This window comes from Oxyura jamaicensis, chromosome 2 (assembly GCF_011077185.1).
Source record: "Oxyura jamaicensis isolate SHBP4307 breed ruddy duck chromosome 2, BPBGC_Ojam_1.0, whole genome shotgun sequence".
NCBI classification, from domain to species: Eukaryota; Metazoa; Chordata; class Aves; order Anseriformes; family Anatidae; genus Oxyura; species Oxyura jamaicensis.
The window spans coordinates 143,526,956-143,544,325 of NC_048894.1; the positions used below are offsets into that span (position 1 = coordinate 143,526,956).

General features: G+C 39.5%; 1 protein-coding gene across 5 annotated transcripts in view; it reads right to left on the reverse strand.

Annotated features, from left to right (window-relative positions):
* The window catches only part of TRPS1 (transcriptional repressor GATA binding 1), a 212,647-nt gene that overhangs the window by 174,458 nt on the left and 20,819 nt on the right, over nucleotides 1–17,370 (reverse strand). For 2 of the 5 annotated variants that reach the window (XM_035317378.1, XM_035317373.1), the window contains exon 2: nucleotides 821–979. The exons of 1 other annotated variant lie outside the window; for it this stretch is intronic. In XM_035317378.1, the coding sequence (XP_035173269.1) occupies nucleotides 821–857 (37 nt within the window). In that variant the 5' untranslated portion in view covers nucleotides 858–979. Of the gene's footprint in view, nucleotides 1–820; nucleotides 980–15,799; nucleotides 16,100–17,370 lie in introns of those variants that run through there. 2 more of the 5 variants (XM_035317375.1, XM_035317376.1) reach the window with 2 other exon arrangements.

The following is a 17,370-nucleotide window of genomic DNA, read 5'->3' on the forward strand; positions in this document are numbered from 1 at the left end:
TTAAATGCAATTCGTGGCAGTTAGAGGACAGAGAGAGGAGTCTTGACTGCGCATACTGAAGAAAAAAATCAGAAATCAAGAAAGTAAACATCATGGCTGTTACCTCAGTCAAAATTAAACAAGACTGAATGCAATGTTTTAAAATGTTTTTGTTACAGATATTTTTGGCAGATAAGGAAAGTTTAGAGATTTTGCTATCTTCATGGCAACTGACAGAAGAGAGTCAAAGAAAAGGACAGAAAAATAATCCCTAAAAAGTAAAGAAAAGAAAAACCTGGACTGTATACAGTCTAACTAGACAGTACTCCAGATATAGATACTTTAGCTCAAATTTTCCTGACCTATATGGGGGACTCCATGTTAATGGGGAGGGGATGGAATCTGCCTAATGGAGCTCTTTCATGCAGTATTCTACACTTGGGGAAGGAAAGGAAGAAGATAACACTGATTTAAACACAAAAACTTTCTTAAGTTGAATTTAAAAGTATTTTCCCCTCTTTTCTCTTTTAGTTTTTGAAAAGTCATCTGTAATTTATTTGTTTGATATCCACTCAAGGGGACAGTAAAAAAAGACAGTTTTTTTTGTCGCTGAAATTCCACCACTATCGGTTTTCAGAGACATATTATATAAATAAAACTACATTTGCAATACTCCTAAATTGAAGAAACCATCCCCTAGCAAGTCATAAGTTAGATATAGAAAGAATATAGCCACTCTGAAATTATTATCTCTAAGACAAATAACAGATTGCACAATGTTTTATTGTGTGCCAAGAACGTTTTCAGTTAACAATTTCACTTGAAAAAATGGATCACATACTTGTAAAATCATACCCAGCATTGACTTCATAAGGCATGTGGCTTTAGAGTGCTTTTTACAATTATTAATTCTATTAGTCAACTAGCAGGCGGGCTAATGCAATTGTCTTAGAAGATGCACGGAAGACACAGAAGACATTTTGAGAGCTGATCTGTATATCTGCAAAACAAAACAAAAAAAAAAGGTTTTCCTTCCTAAATTATGTATTCAAAATATGCTTTTTACTTAAAAACATTGTTATGCCTATTGTACATGCATCTATTAGTGGGCACTATACAAATAGTGGCTGCTGTTCTCTGCTTCTGTTAAGCATGAAATACCATGTCTGCCTTCTCCTTAGGCAGACACGCACACACTTGTACGTACGTACACACAGACACACACACACACAGAAAGCAAGGCAAAAATTATCTCAGCTATGAAGTATACCAAAAAGTCAGTTTAAAATAAGTTTCACATAAGTGTTGAAAACTTACTGGATAAATACTGTAGAAAATAAAATTGCTTTAAAAATCCACAATATATTAACAGGTATTGTGTACTGTAAAGGGACTGGGCTAAAAGCTGTGATAATGGAATACAAATAACTGGTTCAAATCCAGGCTCTGCTCTCAGCAGTTGAAAGTTATCATCTGCTGGCTGCCTAGTGTCCAACTTGCAATGAATTTAGTGGTATTAGTTTAGTTGCTAGTGGGCAACCATCCACATCTCAAAAATGCCATCACAATAACAAGCAAGATTCTTGGCTGTTTAGCAAAGAGGCCAACTGCTCAACAGACACTGGGACTGAACTACCTTTTCATCACTGGAAATGGCGATGTTTCCAAAATAAAAGAAAAAAAATTACTAAGCCTGATGTAAATGAAAAGACGCCTTGAGCTGTGGGAACTCTGGCTATGTCCCAGGCTGCAGAACTCATCTTTGGGCACCATAATCCAGGATTTCGTATCTTATTTTCTTTATGCTGAAATTACCTTTAAACCATGTGCATTTGGTTTATTTTATATGATCACCCTCAACTATTTTAAAGTAGAACTAATAATACTAACAGCTATATATAGTTTCACCCCAAACCAGCCAAGGCTACTCTATTGATTCCTGCATCTGACAGATAGAGATTTTTTCTGTTAAACAGTCACCCATAGTTTATACCTGGAAGCAGAAGGTGGAATCTTCTACTAAAATCAGCTTGTAATTCAGAACAATGAATTACCATAGCGACTACTGCACTCGTATGCGAAAAAGAAAAAGCAAATTCTGATAAGCAATAGTTTCTTATTCGTGGTGAAGACAATAGCTAATTATCTGCTGATCATCAGCTCTCACAATGGGTCACTGTTGCTACTCATTACTTTTACTGAACGTGATGACTTGTCATCAAAGCCTACTGCAATAGTATGGTTGTTGCCTTGTGCTTGCTCTGCAGGTTTAGGTCAGGTCTTAGTCACGTTCTCTTTTTAACAGAACTTAGAAAGAGGTCTGAGTTTTGTGATGTGTTTCTGACTAATACTTGTACAAGTAGATGCACAAGCAGACAAATAGCGAACTGAGTCAAGGGTCTATGAAGACTGTGATGTTATCAATCAATACGCTGCAGCACCAAGAAGTTAAATGAAAATACGCATTTATATTCTACAGGCTCAAGTAGGACCTCTTTGTTAAAGGATAGTAAAATTAATACTTTTACACTCATATATATTACACACCCACACACACATATATAATGCACATACGGCATTTAAACATCAATCATTTTGCCAGAATAATGCAGCAAAAAATCATTAACTCTCAGTGTCTCAGCTTAATATATGTCTAATACTTACCTATCTCACAGGAGTGTTGTGAGGCTTAATTAATTAGTGACTGTAAAGCACTTTGTGATCCTCTAATGAAAGGTGCTACATAGCACAAAGTATTATTAAAATCATTAGGACCACAAAAAAGCCCTGTGGAATTCCAGCCTACACTGTCTGTTGGGGTTGGGAGTGATCTTATTATTAAAAGGAGACCGTCAGGCTAATTTTCATAATTTTTTCAAGATCTTTTTTTCCCCCTTTGCTGTTGTGATAGCATGTTAGTAGCTAGAAATTTAATCTTATCATCTTAATAACATACACTCATGTAGTTTGTTACTGCAGGGCTAGAGAAGAGAACAGGGTTTTTGGCACTCATCTGGCTTTCCCTTTTAAGAAAAAAAAAATTGAGAGACATATTTTGACACCTTCCCACACTCCACCCCACCAGGACAGCTGATCATGTGAGATCGCAGGATGCTCACCGTAGCCGCATGGGAAAATACTGCTGTGGTTTTAATTTCTCTCTCCTTTTCCACAGGAAAAAAAAAAAAAAAAAAAGCAAGACACAAAACAAAACCCAGCTTATTACACATAAATGTGCTACAAAGACTGTCTGCTGTGCTTTATATAAAAAACCCTTCTGTGTTCAAAGTGTCTGCTTATATCCCGCACATGAAGCCCTAAACAATCTGGAGCCCCTACCTTACCATTTTCCGCACTCTCTCTACAACAACAGAGCAGCTGTAAGAAAACAAGCTTTAGACAGAAATCTCTTGTCTTGAGAGCAAATTTCTGGCACTCTCCCTGCACTCAGCACAACCAGAAAGCTCATCAGGACAGCCCCAGGTTCAAAGGCTTGTACCTTTTCTAATTTCAGTGTTTTCAAAATCAGTAATATTCTGTAAATACACTGGTCAGTCTGGATGAAATTGTCCCATGCTGCCTTTGCTTTAAATTATTTAATGTGCTACATGAGATGCAAACTAACCCCAGACTACAGAGGCATAGGACTGGGCAAAGCTCCCGTTTTATTCTCTGTCTGCAGAGAAGGGAGGGGAAGAAAAAAGACTTTTTGTGTAAGGAACTCAAGAATCAGGCCCTAAACCATGGGAGGGCAGAATAAGCTTAATTTCAAGCAACTCCTTCAACAAGACCTCTTCCTCCGCCTTTGCAACAGCTTCAACCACGCTGGGCTCTAAGACAGGGGCTGCCATGGTGTTAAGCAAGATAAACTCATGGCAAAGTACTTATTAAGCTATACATATTTTTCTACAAGCCCTAGAACAGCATGGCCAGTCTTTCCCGCCTGTCATTGTTTGGAGTAGAACACACCTCCTCTTATCAGTTAACATTTGGCAGGATCAAGCATTCAGTCAAAACGTATCTACTTGATATTCTATACCCTGTATGCTCCACTGAAATTATGACAGCTTCATCGATCTAGAAAACGCAAGGATAAAATCATGCATTATAGGTCCTTAGGACCTTATAGATCTTCTAGTCCTATAGCAAAAAAATGCTGTTGTGCTCACCATCTCTCTTCTGCTGGACATTCAGGCCCTTCTTTGTGGCCCCTGATCACCAGATCACCAAGAGCTTCTGGCAATTTTTTCAACAAAGTTTACAATAAAAAGTGCAGGGGAAGAAAGAAAGAAAGAAAGAAAAAACAACAACAACAACAACAACAACAAACATTTTGTTGAAGCTTACTTCAACATATTTAAATTTACTTTCCCAACACTGATAGTTCTCAAATCTCTAAAGGTGCACTTCTGGACATCTTAAATCCTGTTCAGCTACAAAGTGTCGTCACCTTCAAACAACTCTCATCAAATACATCTCTTTATTAATTCACAGCAAATTAATTCAAAACGATCTTTTCTATTACCATATGCTTCAGAGCACAGCACATTATTACTAGTCATCTAGCCACTGGAATAAATCTAACCTTTCTATGGGTTTAAAACAGACACTTGCTCATTTCAGGGAGTTTAGGAGTGGCATTTCAAAACAGATCGTTTGAACTTACTTCCAGGCGCTTGGTTCATTTTAAGCTCACCACCGGGGGGGTTATGATGCAGACACTTTCAGGAGAAAGTGAAGGCAAAAGGTAATCGGTCTAAAGAGGCAACGCAGGGCAGAATATTACAGTATCAGGCAACCAAAGTCTAGAATTGCAAAACCACTTATTTTACAGAGGGTGCCCAAGCACGGCAGTTTGCTGCTCTACATTTAACCAGCCAGATGCAGAGCGCTTGCTCCTACCGGACCTCCGCTGCCATTTATCCATCCTCAACGGGGAGCCTGAGATGGCAAAGATTTGCTTTGCCCTGGCTTTCAGTACAGCATCTAAAAATACTCTATGCACTTGGCAACCTGCTGAACCTTGAAAAACCTCGTGAAACTGGAAAAATTAGTATCAGTGCTGTTTTATGGGTAAATAAAAGGATCTACAGAGAGAGATGCAAAAATCAAGGTGTTCACGGCGACTCGCAGGCGGGTATCTCGGCTAGGGGCTGCACCTGATTTCTCCTGACTTCCATACCCATATCCCTCGCTGTCTTTCGGTAGGAAGCTCCAAGCTGGCACTTGGCAAAAGGCCAAGATACTGTAATTTAATAAGGAACAGAAAGAGCACCTTGCGCAAAAATCTAAACGCTCCAATTTATCATGACAGTTATGGGATAAGCTGACATTTTATTTGTACGTAAATTAGTCTCCAAAACAGCATAAAAAGGCCACACTTTCAAAGAATATTGTGCCTTTGCTTCTCCGCTCCGCATTTATCTAAGCTCAGCTTTGTGTATTAAAAGTAGTTTAATTTTTATGTATTGACGCTGCTTTGCATGCTCCCCAATCTGTTGTTATTGCACTGCAGAGAGAACCCAGCCTGATTTGCTTACTGCAACGAAATAACTGACTTCTGCCAGGACTGACACCTCCTACGAGAGCCTCGCCATCCTCGCCGAGTCTTCTGGTTATTCTATTAATTTGCAGTCGTTACACTTTATAGGATTGCACAGCATTCCCTATTAGATCAGGCCAGAGGTCCATTTAGTCTGGTGTTCTGCCTTGGACAGCGGCCAATACCAGAGCCTTCAAAGAAGGTTCAACTGCCTTTGGACGGACACAGAATCGCCTACCTCTGTGAAAAATAAATCGCTGCTAATCCTCAGCACTTAGACAGTGGCTTACTTTCTAAACAGTAAGAAGGTTTATATCCCTTAATTATCTCTCATGTATGTTCTACAATTTGTTGTTAAATAAGTCTGTACATCCTCACTTCCAGTGAAAGTGTCCGGTATCTGTGTGAACAATAGGATGATTCTGGTATCGGTTATATCTTGTAGCTCTCCATTTATCATCTAAATATAAACTAATAAAAGCAATTTTTTTTCAGCATTTTGAGTTTGATTCTTTTCAGTGGAGCTTCCCTTAAATCTTCCACTAGCAATTAAGATGGACAAAGATCCCCTAGGCTGTTGGTACAGCTATCATATCCCCCCTGTTCATCTTCGCCCATATGCTAAAAACAACACTGTCTCTCCAAACACTTCGAGTAGGTGTGGCGATCTCCTATGTTTCAATTTCTTTTCAGCCCAAGTAAACATTATGTTCTTTTTAATCCAAATGTCCTTTGAAGACAATGGGAGCTTAGGGTTTGCAAATGACTCAGAACTGAATCCCAGTTGAGTGTGCTAGCTGAGGCAAACATGCTGAGATGAAGGGTGAGGAATGAAGGTAACCTCCTGGCTCCCAGGCAAGGGCAACCAGGTATGGCCACAAGTGACTCATTTCTTCTTCTGCACTAAGTATACAAGGGGCTGATCCTAGCCCCCTTGACACTAATGGCCCCACTGACTTTGAGAGAAGCACGACTGAGATGTTCCTTTCTGCTAGGTGAGACCGATGATACAGGAGAAAGACATCCAAGTTCATTTGCCCAAATCTTCAGTCAAAGGGAACCAAAACTTATGTTGGAGAAGGGGAGCAGATGGAACAGAGAAGAAGTATGGTTTTGGCTACTATTCCAGAAAAGTTAAAATAATTTTCTTTCCAAATAGGAGCAGAAAAAAAAAAAAAAAATACAGCTGAAATTTCAGCTGGATCAAAACTACACAATGGGAAGGAGGGAGAAGACTACAGCCTGGACTTGAAACAGCGATGTTAGACTATCACTGAAGAGTGCGTTATTGCAGTACTTTTCCAACCAGACTAGAACCAAGATGAACATGAGTTTGCAAAAATGTCCCTTTTTTTTTTTTTTTTTTTTTTTTTTAAGAAGTAGAAAAAAATTGGCAAGGTTTTCCAGACACAAGTTATATAGGTAAGATAGGGCAACCGAGGGCAACGGGAGTTGAGCCCGTGTACATCAAAGCAGACTTTGGCTTTGGGTACCTATCCAAGCTGAGCCTTCAAAGGTTATGATGTTCTCCTATTGTTTTGCTTGAATCTTGTCTAAACTTGCTCAGGAGAACCCACATTCAGAAGTATGGGAGAAGGGAAAAAGAACACACATTTTCCAAACAGTGATTTCAAAACAAAACAAAAAAATGTAAATCTACATGCTGCAGGGTAATACTGGTAAGCGTGGCTAGCTATTGTTGCCCCATGCTTTTCAATTTCCATATATTAGCATTCATTGCTGACATTATTAAATCCAAAGTTATTTGGATGCTTTGATCAGCAAATTGAATCTTGAGTCTATATATGATGTACCTATATTCACGTAAAGTTTACAAAACTATTATATTTCCCTATTCTAACTCTTCCCTCCACATGCTGTGAGTTTCCGTATATCCCACAGCCATACATTCCAAACACAGACTATTTTATTTAGTAATATATTCAAGAATTTAGATAAAAAGAAAAGCAATGGAAAATGTTTGGCAATCTCTGTATAAACAGTTTCTATACATTTGGGTTGAATCATCCAGTAAACTCTCATCTTGATATGCCTGTGACAGATAAAACTTTGGTCACCGATATGCCCTCTTGACTTGGAGGTCAGAATACCAGGGGATCCATACTGCAAACTATGATAATTTTTATGACTATCAAAAAAATTAACATAGCATTAAATGTAAGCAAGCTAGATTTTGGCACTGAGTTTCCACTCAGCACAAATAACCCCGCTCTCCATTGTGAATGGGGGAGAAACAACAGCAGTGGCAACCACAACAAAAGAGTGGATTGTGTGTTCCCTACACAAAACCGAAAGCTGTGCCTATTCAAGAAATCTTGGCCATTTGTCAGAAATTAGAGAACTGACGTTGGAGCCCAGTATCAGCTCTAGCCAAAGCAGTGGTGAATTACCTTGCCTTTGGAAGCATCCCTGTTAACTAGGAAAGGATCTCTGTTGCAGCACAGATCGTATGGTCTCCACGCTAATTCAGAAACACTGAGCCACTTTCATAAAACAAACGTAAAACACAAAAAGGACCAAAGCAACTGAAAATGGATTCACTGTGAGTGGTACGTCTATTGCTTGCCCCTTTTATCTCTTATTTATGTTTCTTTTTAAGCTGAGGAATGAAGTAAAATGCCGACAGAAAAGCTACTCTTGCAATGCATCCATCATAATGATTTGTTATGAAATTGCTTTAATACAGAGAACCATTTTTCAGATGGCCCTAAGAATCAAACACAGCATTGACTACAGATAATCATTTCTAGTTCACCCACTTCATTTCAGGTAGGAGATGGGCAAGGAGGGCGCAGAATAAGGAGAATCCTCGAGACTCTGCGGCTTTACAGCAGCTTCAGGTCGTGTGTGTTGGCATTCCTTTAAAGCTGGCAAGGGGTGCCAGTTTCAGCCTGTTGACTGCTGGATGAATATATATAGTGCAAATAATGCTGTACTTGAATCAGTTTTTGCCCAACTCCCACATAAATGTTCCATGGGAAAATCTCATAATGCCTGCATAAGTGATTTTATGAATTTAGCTTTCAGCTTTTGATAGAAGATTTCTTTACTCTACTGGCTTTGATTCTTTATTGCGTGGTGTGGTAGTGCCAAAAGCCCTCACATTAGCCTCGACCATACAGACCCATACAGACATCGGAAATTTAATTCAAACCTTGGAAATCTGCCAGGATCATAAAACACACACAAAAAAGATTTCAAAATTGATTTTTTCTGAGAACTAAATATGTAATTTCCACAAACGCAAGGACAACACAGGTTGCAGAATCCATACACTGCAGTGTATAGACAGCCACTAACACTACAGATAGGAGTCAAGTAGGAATCTGCAGCCCACGGAGAACAAACAAAAAGGACAGTTGGTTTTTTTTCCCCATTTAAGATACCTTTTGACATGAGCTGGACACTCACTGTATCATTTTTTCCATCAGTAATACACCTAAACGTTCTCTTAAAAATAGACCTAGAACTTCTCTAAAAAAAGGTAAATAAATGTAGAACCACAGATTACGCCAAGACTTCCACTCTCAGAAATCCCCTATACGCAAGCGAGCCTTACCGCGCTGCTCCTGTCCTCCTCCTCAGAGCTGCCTTCTTGCCACCTCAATTCCCAATCCAGTACCTCACCAGTTTTAAGAAATATCCAGCAACGACGTAGGGCTGATTTGTTGCACTGGGATATATCCCACAAAAAAAAATGGAAAGCTTTTGACGTGTTTTCACTTATAAAGAAAGCAACTTATTAAAGCAACTTCTGGGTTCACTGGCATCTTTGAGTCTAAAAAAAGTCCCAAAATAATTTGCAGAGGCTACAACAGCACCTTCTTTGAAGTAATGTTGCAACTTGTGCAAAGGAATTTGGGATGTACCTGAGATCTGAAGGTGCGGGCTACAAATTAACACAGCCAATTAGGTGGAGAGGCTGAGAGTCCAACACAGATGGGGCAAGATAACCACAACTGAGCAAAAGGACTGCCAAACGTAAGCCAGTTGGCTGAGTGCAGATCGTGTCATCCTGCTCAGCTAGCTGCTGCCCAATCAATAATCTGTTGCTGTCTGCTCTCCCCACGCCAATCAATCTGAGCTAGGGCTGCTTCTAATTTTCCAATCTAGGAATAGCTTCAGAACATCCACAACTGTTATTTAAAACAACCCAAGAGATAAATGTTTCAGCCACACATCAGTGTGCAGATTCTTCCCAAAATGGGACTAGTCAAGAGTAAATAATTACTCCTGCAATGGTCTGATCTGATAAACTGCAAGACACAAGGCAGCAAAAGCGATCTTTGTACCATTAGCAATCAGGAGAGAATCCAGCTTCTAAAATTACTTGATTAACTGGTACAGGACCTGAAAATTGTGATATTTCTGAAGAGAACATTTCACAATAGTTATAGTCAATTTTGGAGAATTAGCATTAGCTATAAGTTTCTATCCCTGGAAATCTGGTACAACTGGATTTATGCTACAAAGATGTCTTGCTTTACAAGAAGGCAGAGATGAAATCAGAGCCAATTACATTTAAGCATCTCTTAAACAATTCTTTTGTTAAGCAGTATGTATTGAAAGAATACATGAGAGGAATTAGAAATGATCTTCATAACTTCTCCGTGGCTTCTCTTCTTGTGAGTAACAAGAACAGCCCAAGATCACGCAGATAAAAATCTTAATGTCATAAGGCATTTGCATAACCATTTGTATGTAGATAACAAGATGAGTGTATATATGCATACATGACCTAAAGTACAGAGACTACAATAAACAAAAGTCACGGATCTGTGAGGTAGCTAATGCTTGGGTCTTCTCCAGCATCAAAATCACCTGGTAAAACCAAGCACGGGATCGAGGCTTTTTTTTTTATTAAAAGAAAAAAAAAAAAAAAAAAAAAAAAAACTTTTACATTATTGAACCCCACGGCATCTTGAGAGAACTTGACCCATTACCAGAAAAAACAATTACTCTTTATGACGCTCAGATCTAAACCTGATCTGATTTCCCATCCTTTGACACGTTCACACTGTTGCAGCTCTGGATCTCCTCTGAACCTGAAGGAAAACATCCAACACCTACGCTTACAACACTGTCTCCATCCGCACGCAGCAGGACCTACCTATTGCTCCCATTTTGCCTGCTCACAAGATGGCATGCTTGTTTCACTTCAACCCGGGGAGTAAGTCCATATGACGCTCGCTCAGAGCATCGGGGATAATTAAAGGCTGGGCACCGGCCTGGTGGTGCTGTCCCGAACAAAGCAACGTGCTCCCGCAGACCGCAGGCACTTGCAGTGCTGCAGGTACGCCGGGGCTGCGGCCAGCACAAGGCGGTGCGTACACAGGGCAGCTGCCTCCAGCTTCCTGAGCTCAAACACTGGAAGCACTGGGGGCTTGAAAACTGCAAATCCCAGAAGTGTGGCTTGTTTAGCTCAAGCTGAACGTTGCCTACCTAGAACGCCACCAGTACTGAGTGCTCTTGTGCAGTATGCTGTAATCTGGGCAGCACACGCACATTTGAGTAATCTCTGAAATTACTGAAATTTGTCATCCCCTTGTGTCTCTCCAACAGCTTGACCTATCAATATCTAATGTCTCATTGTGTTTTGATTTCAGTCATGACTGTAAAGCATTGGAAATACAGAAGAATGAAACATAAGATTTGGAGAAAAAAAAATCAGGACGCATTATAGAAAAAAACTGGCTTCAGAAACTTCCTGAAAGTATTAAAATCAGCAACAGAAACATACATCAGATTTTCATATGAAACTCTGAGAAACAGAAAGTCTAGTGGAATGAAGATTACATGTTGCAGACCCAGCAGTTCACTTGTCCTGAGAATTGGACAGGTGGAGTTAAGACTTCTTTGGATTTAAAGAAATTCAATTTTGTTCTCTTTTTCTTCCCTTTAAAGATAGGCATGGGGAGTAGAAACAACAGGGACGCTGTTGCACATGTTGATTTTACTCACAGTCACTCTAAAAAGTTTGACAATACAAAAAGGATATTACCTGTGATTTCAGCTATAGCAAGCGTATGCGAAGTCTAGTTTTGCTCACGTACATTTAGCTGCACATGCCGATAAAAATCTTCATGTCATAAAGCATTAACCTGTGTCCTTTACACCAGCCGCTAATCAGTTCCTGCAAACCTCTACATTCTGTCCTGAATTGGCAGCCCTATGAGTCAATTTGGTCCTTGAACAGGATGAAAAGGAAGGCACGTCTTTGGCTGGCCTGGAGCTGGCACGTGGCCATCACTGAGATTCAAGAAGTGAAGAAATGTTGATGGTCTAGGCATCAAGATGAGACCATTGTGCAAGCCCACGCCACCAAAGCAATGCTGCGCAATCTGGAAACAGGGAACCCACAAAGAAGCAGCAGACAGGGATTTCTTTTTACTGTTGGATGAACTGCTTCCTGTACTTATGAACATAAAGGGGTGAAAGTGAGAAAATTATTAAAATGTACTGATGGAAACTGAATTCTCAAAGGCATATTCCGAAGATTAATCAACAGCATCTATGAGAACATGACAACGCAGCAACACCATGCTCCTGGAGCGGACAGCCCGGCATTTATTACCTTTGCTCCACAAGAAAAGTCTAGTATCGGCTCGTGGGTGCCTCCAAACTGTAGGACACAGGGACCTTTTGCAGTTAACAAGGTCCTCACTGCAGGTGAGCAAATTGGCTTTGGCACCATTCTCCTACACGCTTTGGCCTCCATTGGTAAAAACCCAAGCGAACAGGCAGGAGGGAAGCACAGTGCATGCGTCCAGCAGAGCAGGACTGCGGCGCCTGGCCTGCAAGAGAGACAACAACTGCTCCTTGCTGCCTTTTGCTTCCTATCAGCAATATAAAGAGAGGCTTTCTGCTCTGGTTTATAAAGCCATTTTTCATTATTATTTCACCTTTTTTTTTTCCTTTTGGTTAAATAAAACAGCAAATTATTAAGAGAGGAAGGGCAGTCCTAGTTGGACAGGCAGCCAACGGCTGGGAAATGTCTCTTACCATCATCTCCCTTCAATCCTCAGCAAAGCAGCATCATTCGCTAACAGCTCCAAGTCCAAAACAGCCACATCGTGGCTGTTTATGCTGTTTTTCTTAAACTCATCAAGAAGTGAGCCTGGTCTAGAGGCCAAATGACAAGGCAAGAGACTGAAACTCGACTACTTTATTCTCGTGTCACTTCTTTCCACTTGAACTAGCCCATCGGGGTCTAAAGCCTCATTTCAAACAGCTGCATCCCGGATGATCTAACAAGAGAAATGCTCAAGTGAGTTTATACAGACAGTACTAAGGAAACTGGATGATGACAAAGTTCTGTGGTATCTTCCATCAAGAGAAGCACTGAGATACCATACAGAAAACTTTTTAAACTTGTATCATGAATTGGGATGAAAAATGAGTGCATGCTCTGGAATAAGAATCACTGGGACTTCACTAAATGACCTAAGAATGAAAAAGAATACTGTAGTAGTCAATCACAATTACAAACCAATCAAAATCACACTTGAAAAACATTATAATGTGCCAAGCAAATGTTTTATCAGGAACAGGTAAATCATTGCATGTGTCACAGATGACACTGCATTAAGAGAACTATTTATAATGTTCAGAAAAAGATTAGTTTTAACTGAGATTAATGAAGATATGGAAGACGGGACTCTTTATGAGTATCTGAACTGAAGCGCATTTAGACCAGCAACACAATTGCTACCAGCAGGTAAATATTAGGGAGGGAAAAGCTTTGGATCATGTTGGCATAAGAACAAATAGACTAGCCATGATTAACTTGGGGCTGAAAATGAGAAGGAAGGGTTTTAACTGACAAAGCAGTGAGGCTATGAAACATCCTTCCACCAGACGCAGTCAAGGAAAAAAAAAAAAAAAAAAAAAAAAACTAATTTTAGGATGAAGGTGGGTCACTTTATGAAAGGGATTACATAGTGCGGTTGATGTTCAAAGAGCTACCCACTGCTCAAAATTTCCACACAACTTCAGGACAACATACACAAATCCACTTTTTCGCAGTATGCACAGCTTTACCACTCTTCCTTAAAAAAAAAAGCAAATGCCAAGGGCACTGTTTTCTCAAAAGCAGATGGGGAAAAGGCAATTCTTTTTCTCCATCTTTTTTTTTAAATATATTTATTTTCACAGTGACTTTCTGCATTTCCTTTAAAGTAAACACTCTTACAATGACAGTATCTCCCACCTCCAGAGAAAACCCATGATAATAAAATGTCTGCTACATATTCAAAATATATCTATATATATATAATACAAATATATGCTAGTTACTTGGGCGGAAGGAATTAACTGTAACATTACCAGTTGAAAGCTTCTCAAAAAGAAGCTACTTCCTTACTTACTATCTGACTGCCTTATCAGCCATTATGTGTGTGACTGTGCCACACTCCAGAAAGGCATCGAACATTTTTTTTTAATTTCCAAGGCAGTTTAGTCATTAGAAAGGGGATTCTTGAGCCCTCTCCATAGGTTCACGAAAGACATACCACAAACCGTAATAACCCAGGGTTCCCCACTCTGCTCTGACGGCAGAATCCACCTACAGCTACATTTAACAGCAGGGAGGAAAAAAAAAAAAGTTATTTTCAGTAAATTGTGTACAGAGTGTGAGTGGGACAGAGATCTACAGATACGATACATCTGGAGAGAGTACGGGCAGTTTCAGACTACACCCTCATTCCAAAACCACAAAAAGCCAGGATTGTTGGTCACTAAAAAAAGATTTATTTTTTTTTTCTGTTTCGGTAAAACAAAACACTTGTTAAAATTCTGAATGCCAGTTTTCTACTGAAATTAATATATTTGGATGAAACCAAATAGATGAAAGCTGATGTCTGCTGGTTTTCCTACTAAAGGAAGCTTTTTCTCCAATTTCTCTGCCCATCACCCTGCTCGTTTTTGAGCAATCCCATCTTTCTAGATAGTTGTAACACCTCTATTTTCACATAATTCACCATACAAAAACAAAGATGGAAACAGATGGCTAAGCAGAGAAGCCGTCTGTGGTCAAGCTGACCAACACAATCCTTACAGTTCTTAAAAAGCTTTATATGGCCATTTGGGCCTGACCAAACTTCACACATTATTTTGGTTTAGCTTTGCAAACACCATGCCATTTGCTGTAAGAGTCTTTTTTTTCCACAATGGCACACCATACCAGTATCACTTTTTTTCCTGCTACAGTGAAACCCATTTAAATGTGTATTTATGATCCATACTGTCTGCTATAACCAGTGCTTTTCGGTAAGCCACGATTTGGCAGGCCTTTCTGGATCTCATTTCTGCCCAACATATCACATGAAGCTTTTTTTTTCCTTTGATAACATGCAGGACTTTGGATTCTAGAAGACTTGGATGACAGAAGCTGCCTTCTCTGGAGAATGTTCTCCAGCACATTTTCAGCCCAGCTCCAGCCCTTCGTCTGCCTTCATAAATCCTGCAACTCCCTGTCGGGGCTGGAATTGGATTTGGGCGCACGGTGTGGATTAGCGTGAGTCCCACAGAAATCACGAAGGGTCACACACCTGAAAAAACCCACAGCAGAGCCCATATCTGACCACAGCCCACAAACACCATGCAGTTCACCGTGCTGCAGTTCCTCAGCTGGAGGTTTCTCTACCCAAACATGAGAATACTTCCACTTGAGCAATGAGCCCTTCTCATAAGATCAGAAGGAGAAAGCCAGTTGGAGAGGTGACTGTCAGAAACGGTGTGCATGAATGAAAGTAAGCTGTACATAAAGGAAGGAGTGGTTAAAAAGACTAAACAAAAACAAAACAAAAAAATCATCAGAAAACAATCTCTATCTCCCAGGAAATGGAAGCGCTGTTTTCAGAAAAGTAAAATCATTATTGCAAGCAAACTGATTCATTAAATAACATGCAGGGAGGATTACAATGGCTTCCTTGTCATTAAAATGCTTTGAAACTATACTTCTAAAAGATATGCTAATGATATTCAGCTTTTGTATTACACAGCAGAAGCTACACTCCGGGTGGAATTTGAAACACCATGTTACACAGGAGTTCAGACTAGAAAGGCAGTTATTAGCTCGTATGGACTATAAACATCTTTAAAATGCACAGAAGAACTGTCCATCCCTTACAGAAACCAGAGGTAAAGGTGCTGAACCAGCCCACTCCAAGCGCTGCCTTCCCCTTCCACCAGGAAACCTCACCCTACAAGGATACAACGAGCATCACCATCACAAGTTAGGTACCAGTTTACGCCTACCTTTTCACCTAGTACTTTCAGGAGGTTATTTCAAAGAAATTAAGTCCTGGTATATTTTGACCGATTTACCTAAGTCCTTGATAAAAATTGCAAAACACAGGCTCCAAAACACAGCGCAACTGCCCCAAGTGAATTTCCAGGTGATGCATCAGCTTCACTGTCACAGTAACTAACTTGGTGCATTTTCTGGGTTGGTTCTCTATGTAAGCTGACAGGAAAAGTCACTCTATCAAATAGAGACGTAATACTATTTTTATTGCTTATCTCTTTTGCCCTGGGTTACATCAGTAAGTCATCTCCCTCTGTCAACTTGACAAGCTTCTTCTTGGTGCTGACCTTAAAAGAACACAGCTGTGACAACTCAACTCTTCTTTTCTTCTTTTAATAGTTCTCAGCTGAACACTTGTTCTCAGTAGTCCGGGGTCTTCATTTGGTACTGTTTTACCCCAGGGCCTGTTCACACTGAGCATAAAGTTTTGGTAATCCCCCCAGTAGTATCTCATAAGCCTCTACTGCAACAGGCACTGGGGAAGTGAGAGGTGGATTTTATTCAGGCAAAGCCATGATTAATTATAAGAGGTCTTCTAGATTTGGTGTTATTTTCTTAATGCTCTCTAATTAATGAATGTGTTCATCTCAAAACACACATCCTTATTTCCATAGTCTTTGCTCAAGATATTAAGAACTCCAGGCTGGACTCATTCCCCCTGGCATTTTCACTCATTACAGAAATCATTTTGGCTGACTCTCTGCAGGTCCCAGAATTTGAAGACCAGGATCAAAAACCTGCTCGGGGTTTCAAAATAAGGAAGGAAGAAGATACTATCAACTTGTCTTAATATAATAGCCCAGCTAGGGAATATTTGGAAAATACAAAAACATTTATGTAATCTGGAAATATCACTTAGTTTTTCTGCCGCACAACCTCTAATAAACGCAGCACATTGATGATTTAATGAAATAATATGATTTTGTGCCAAATCCCTCAAAAAGCAAAGAGGAATAGGTATGTGATATATTTTAAATTCATTGCATTTTTGCAATGGTTATTTACACGGGCATAGACTTTAATCATAGCAATTTACAAATCATCAGTTTTAGTCATGATTTAAATTGGCACGCCAAAAACTTCAACATACGCTAAACAATGAGGTTAAAAGAGATTATTTATGTTTTCACTGTGTTTCTGAAAAGTGACGACCCAGTCGTTAATAATTACAAGATATCAGCTATAACTAAATGCAGTTGTGTAACCAAAGGAAGGAGTCTTCCTTCGGATGGTAACTTGTACACGTTGAACATATATGCTCCTTATTACGCAGTTTGTGTTTACAAATGTTTTTATGTTGATACGTATTATAAATTTCATTCCATGTTTTGTATTTGCTAGATAATAAGTATTTTTTAGGACTTATGAAAGCTGGATTTAAATTAAAATTCATTAAAAACCTCTTTAAAGTATTGCTCATCAGTTCAATGATGCCCGAGGTATGCAAGTAAAAAAAAATGTTTACAAACCTGTTTTGCATTTAAAACTAATTTGAACGAAGAATTACATGTGTGATTTGTTC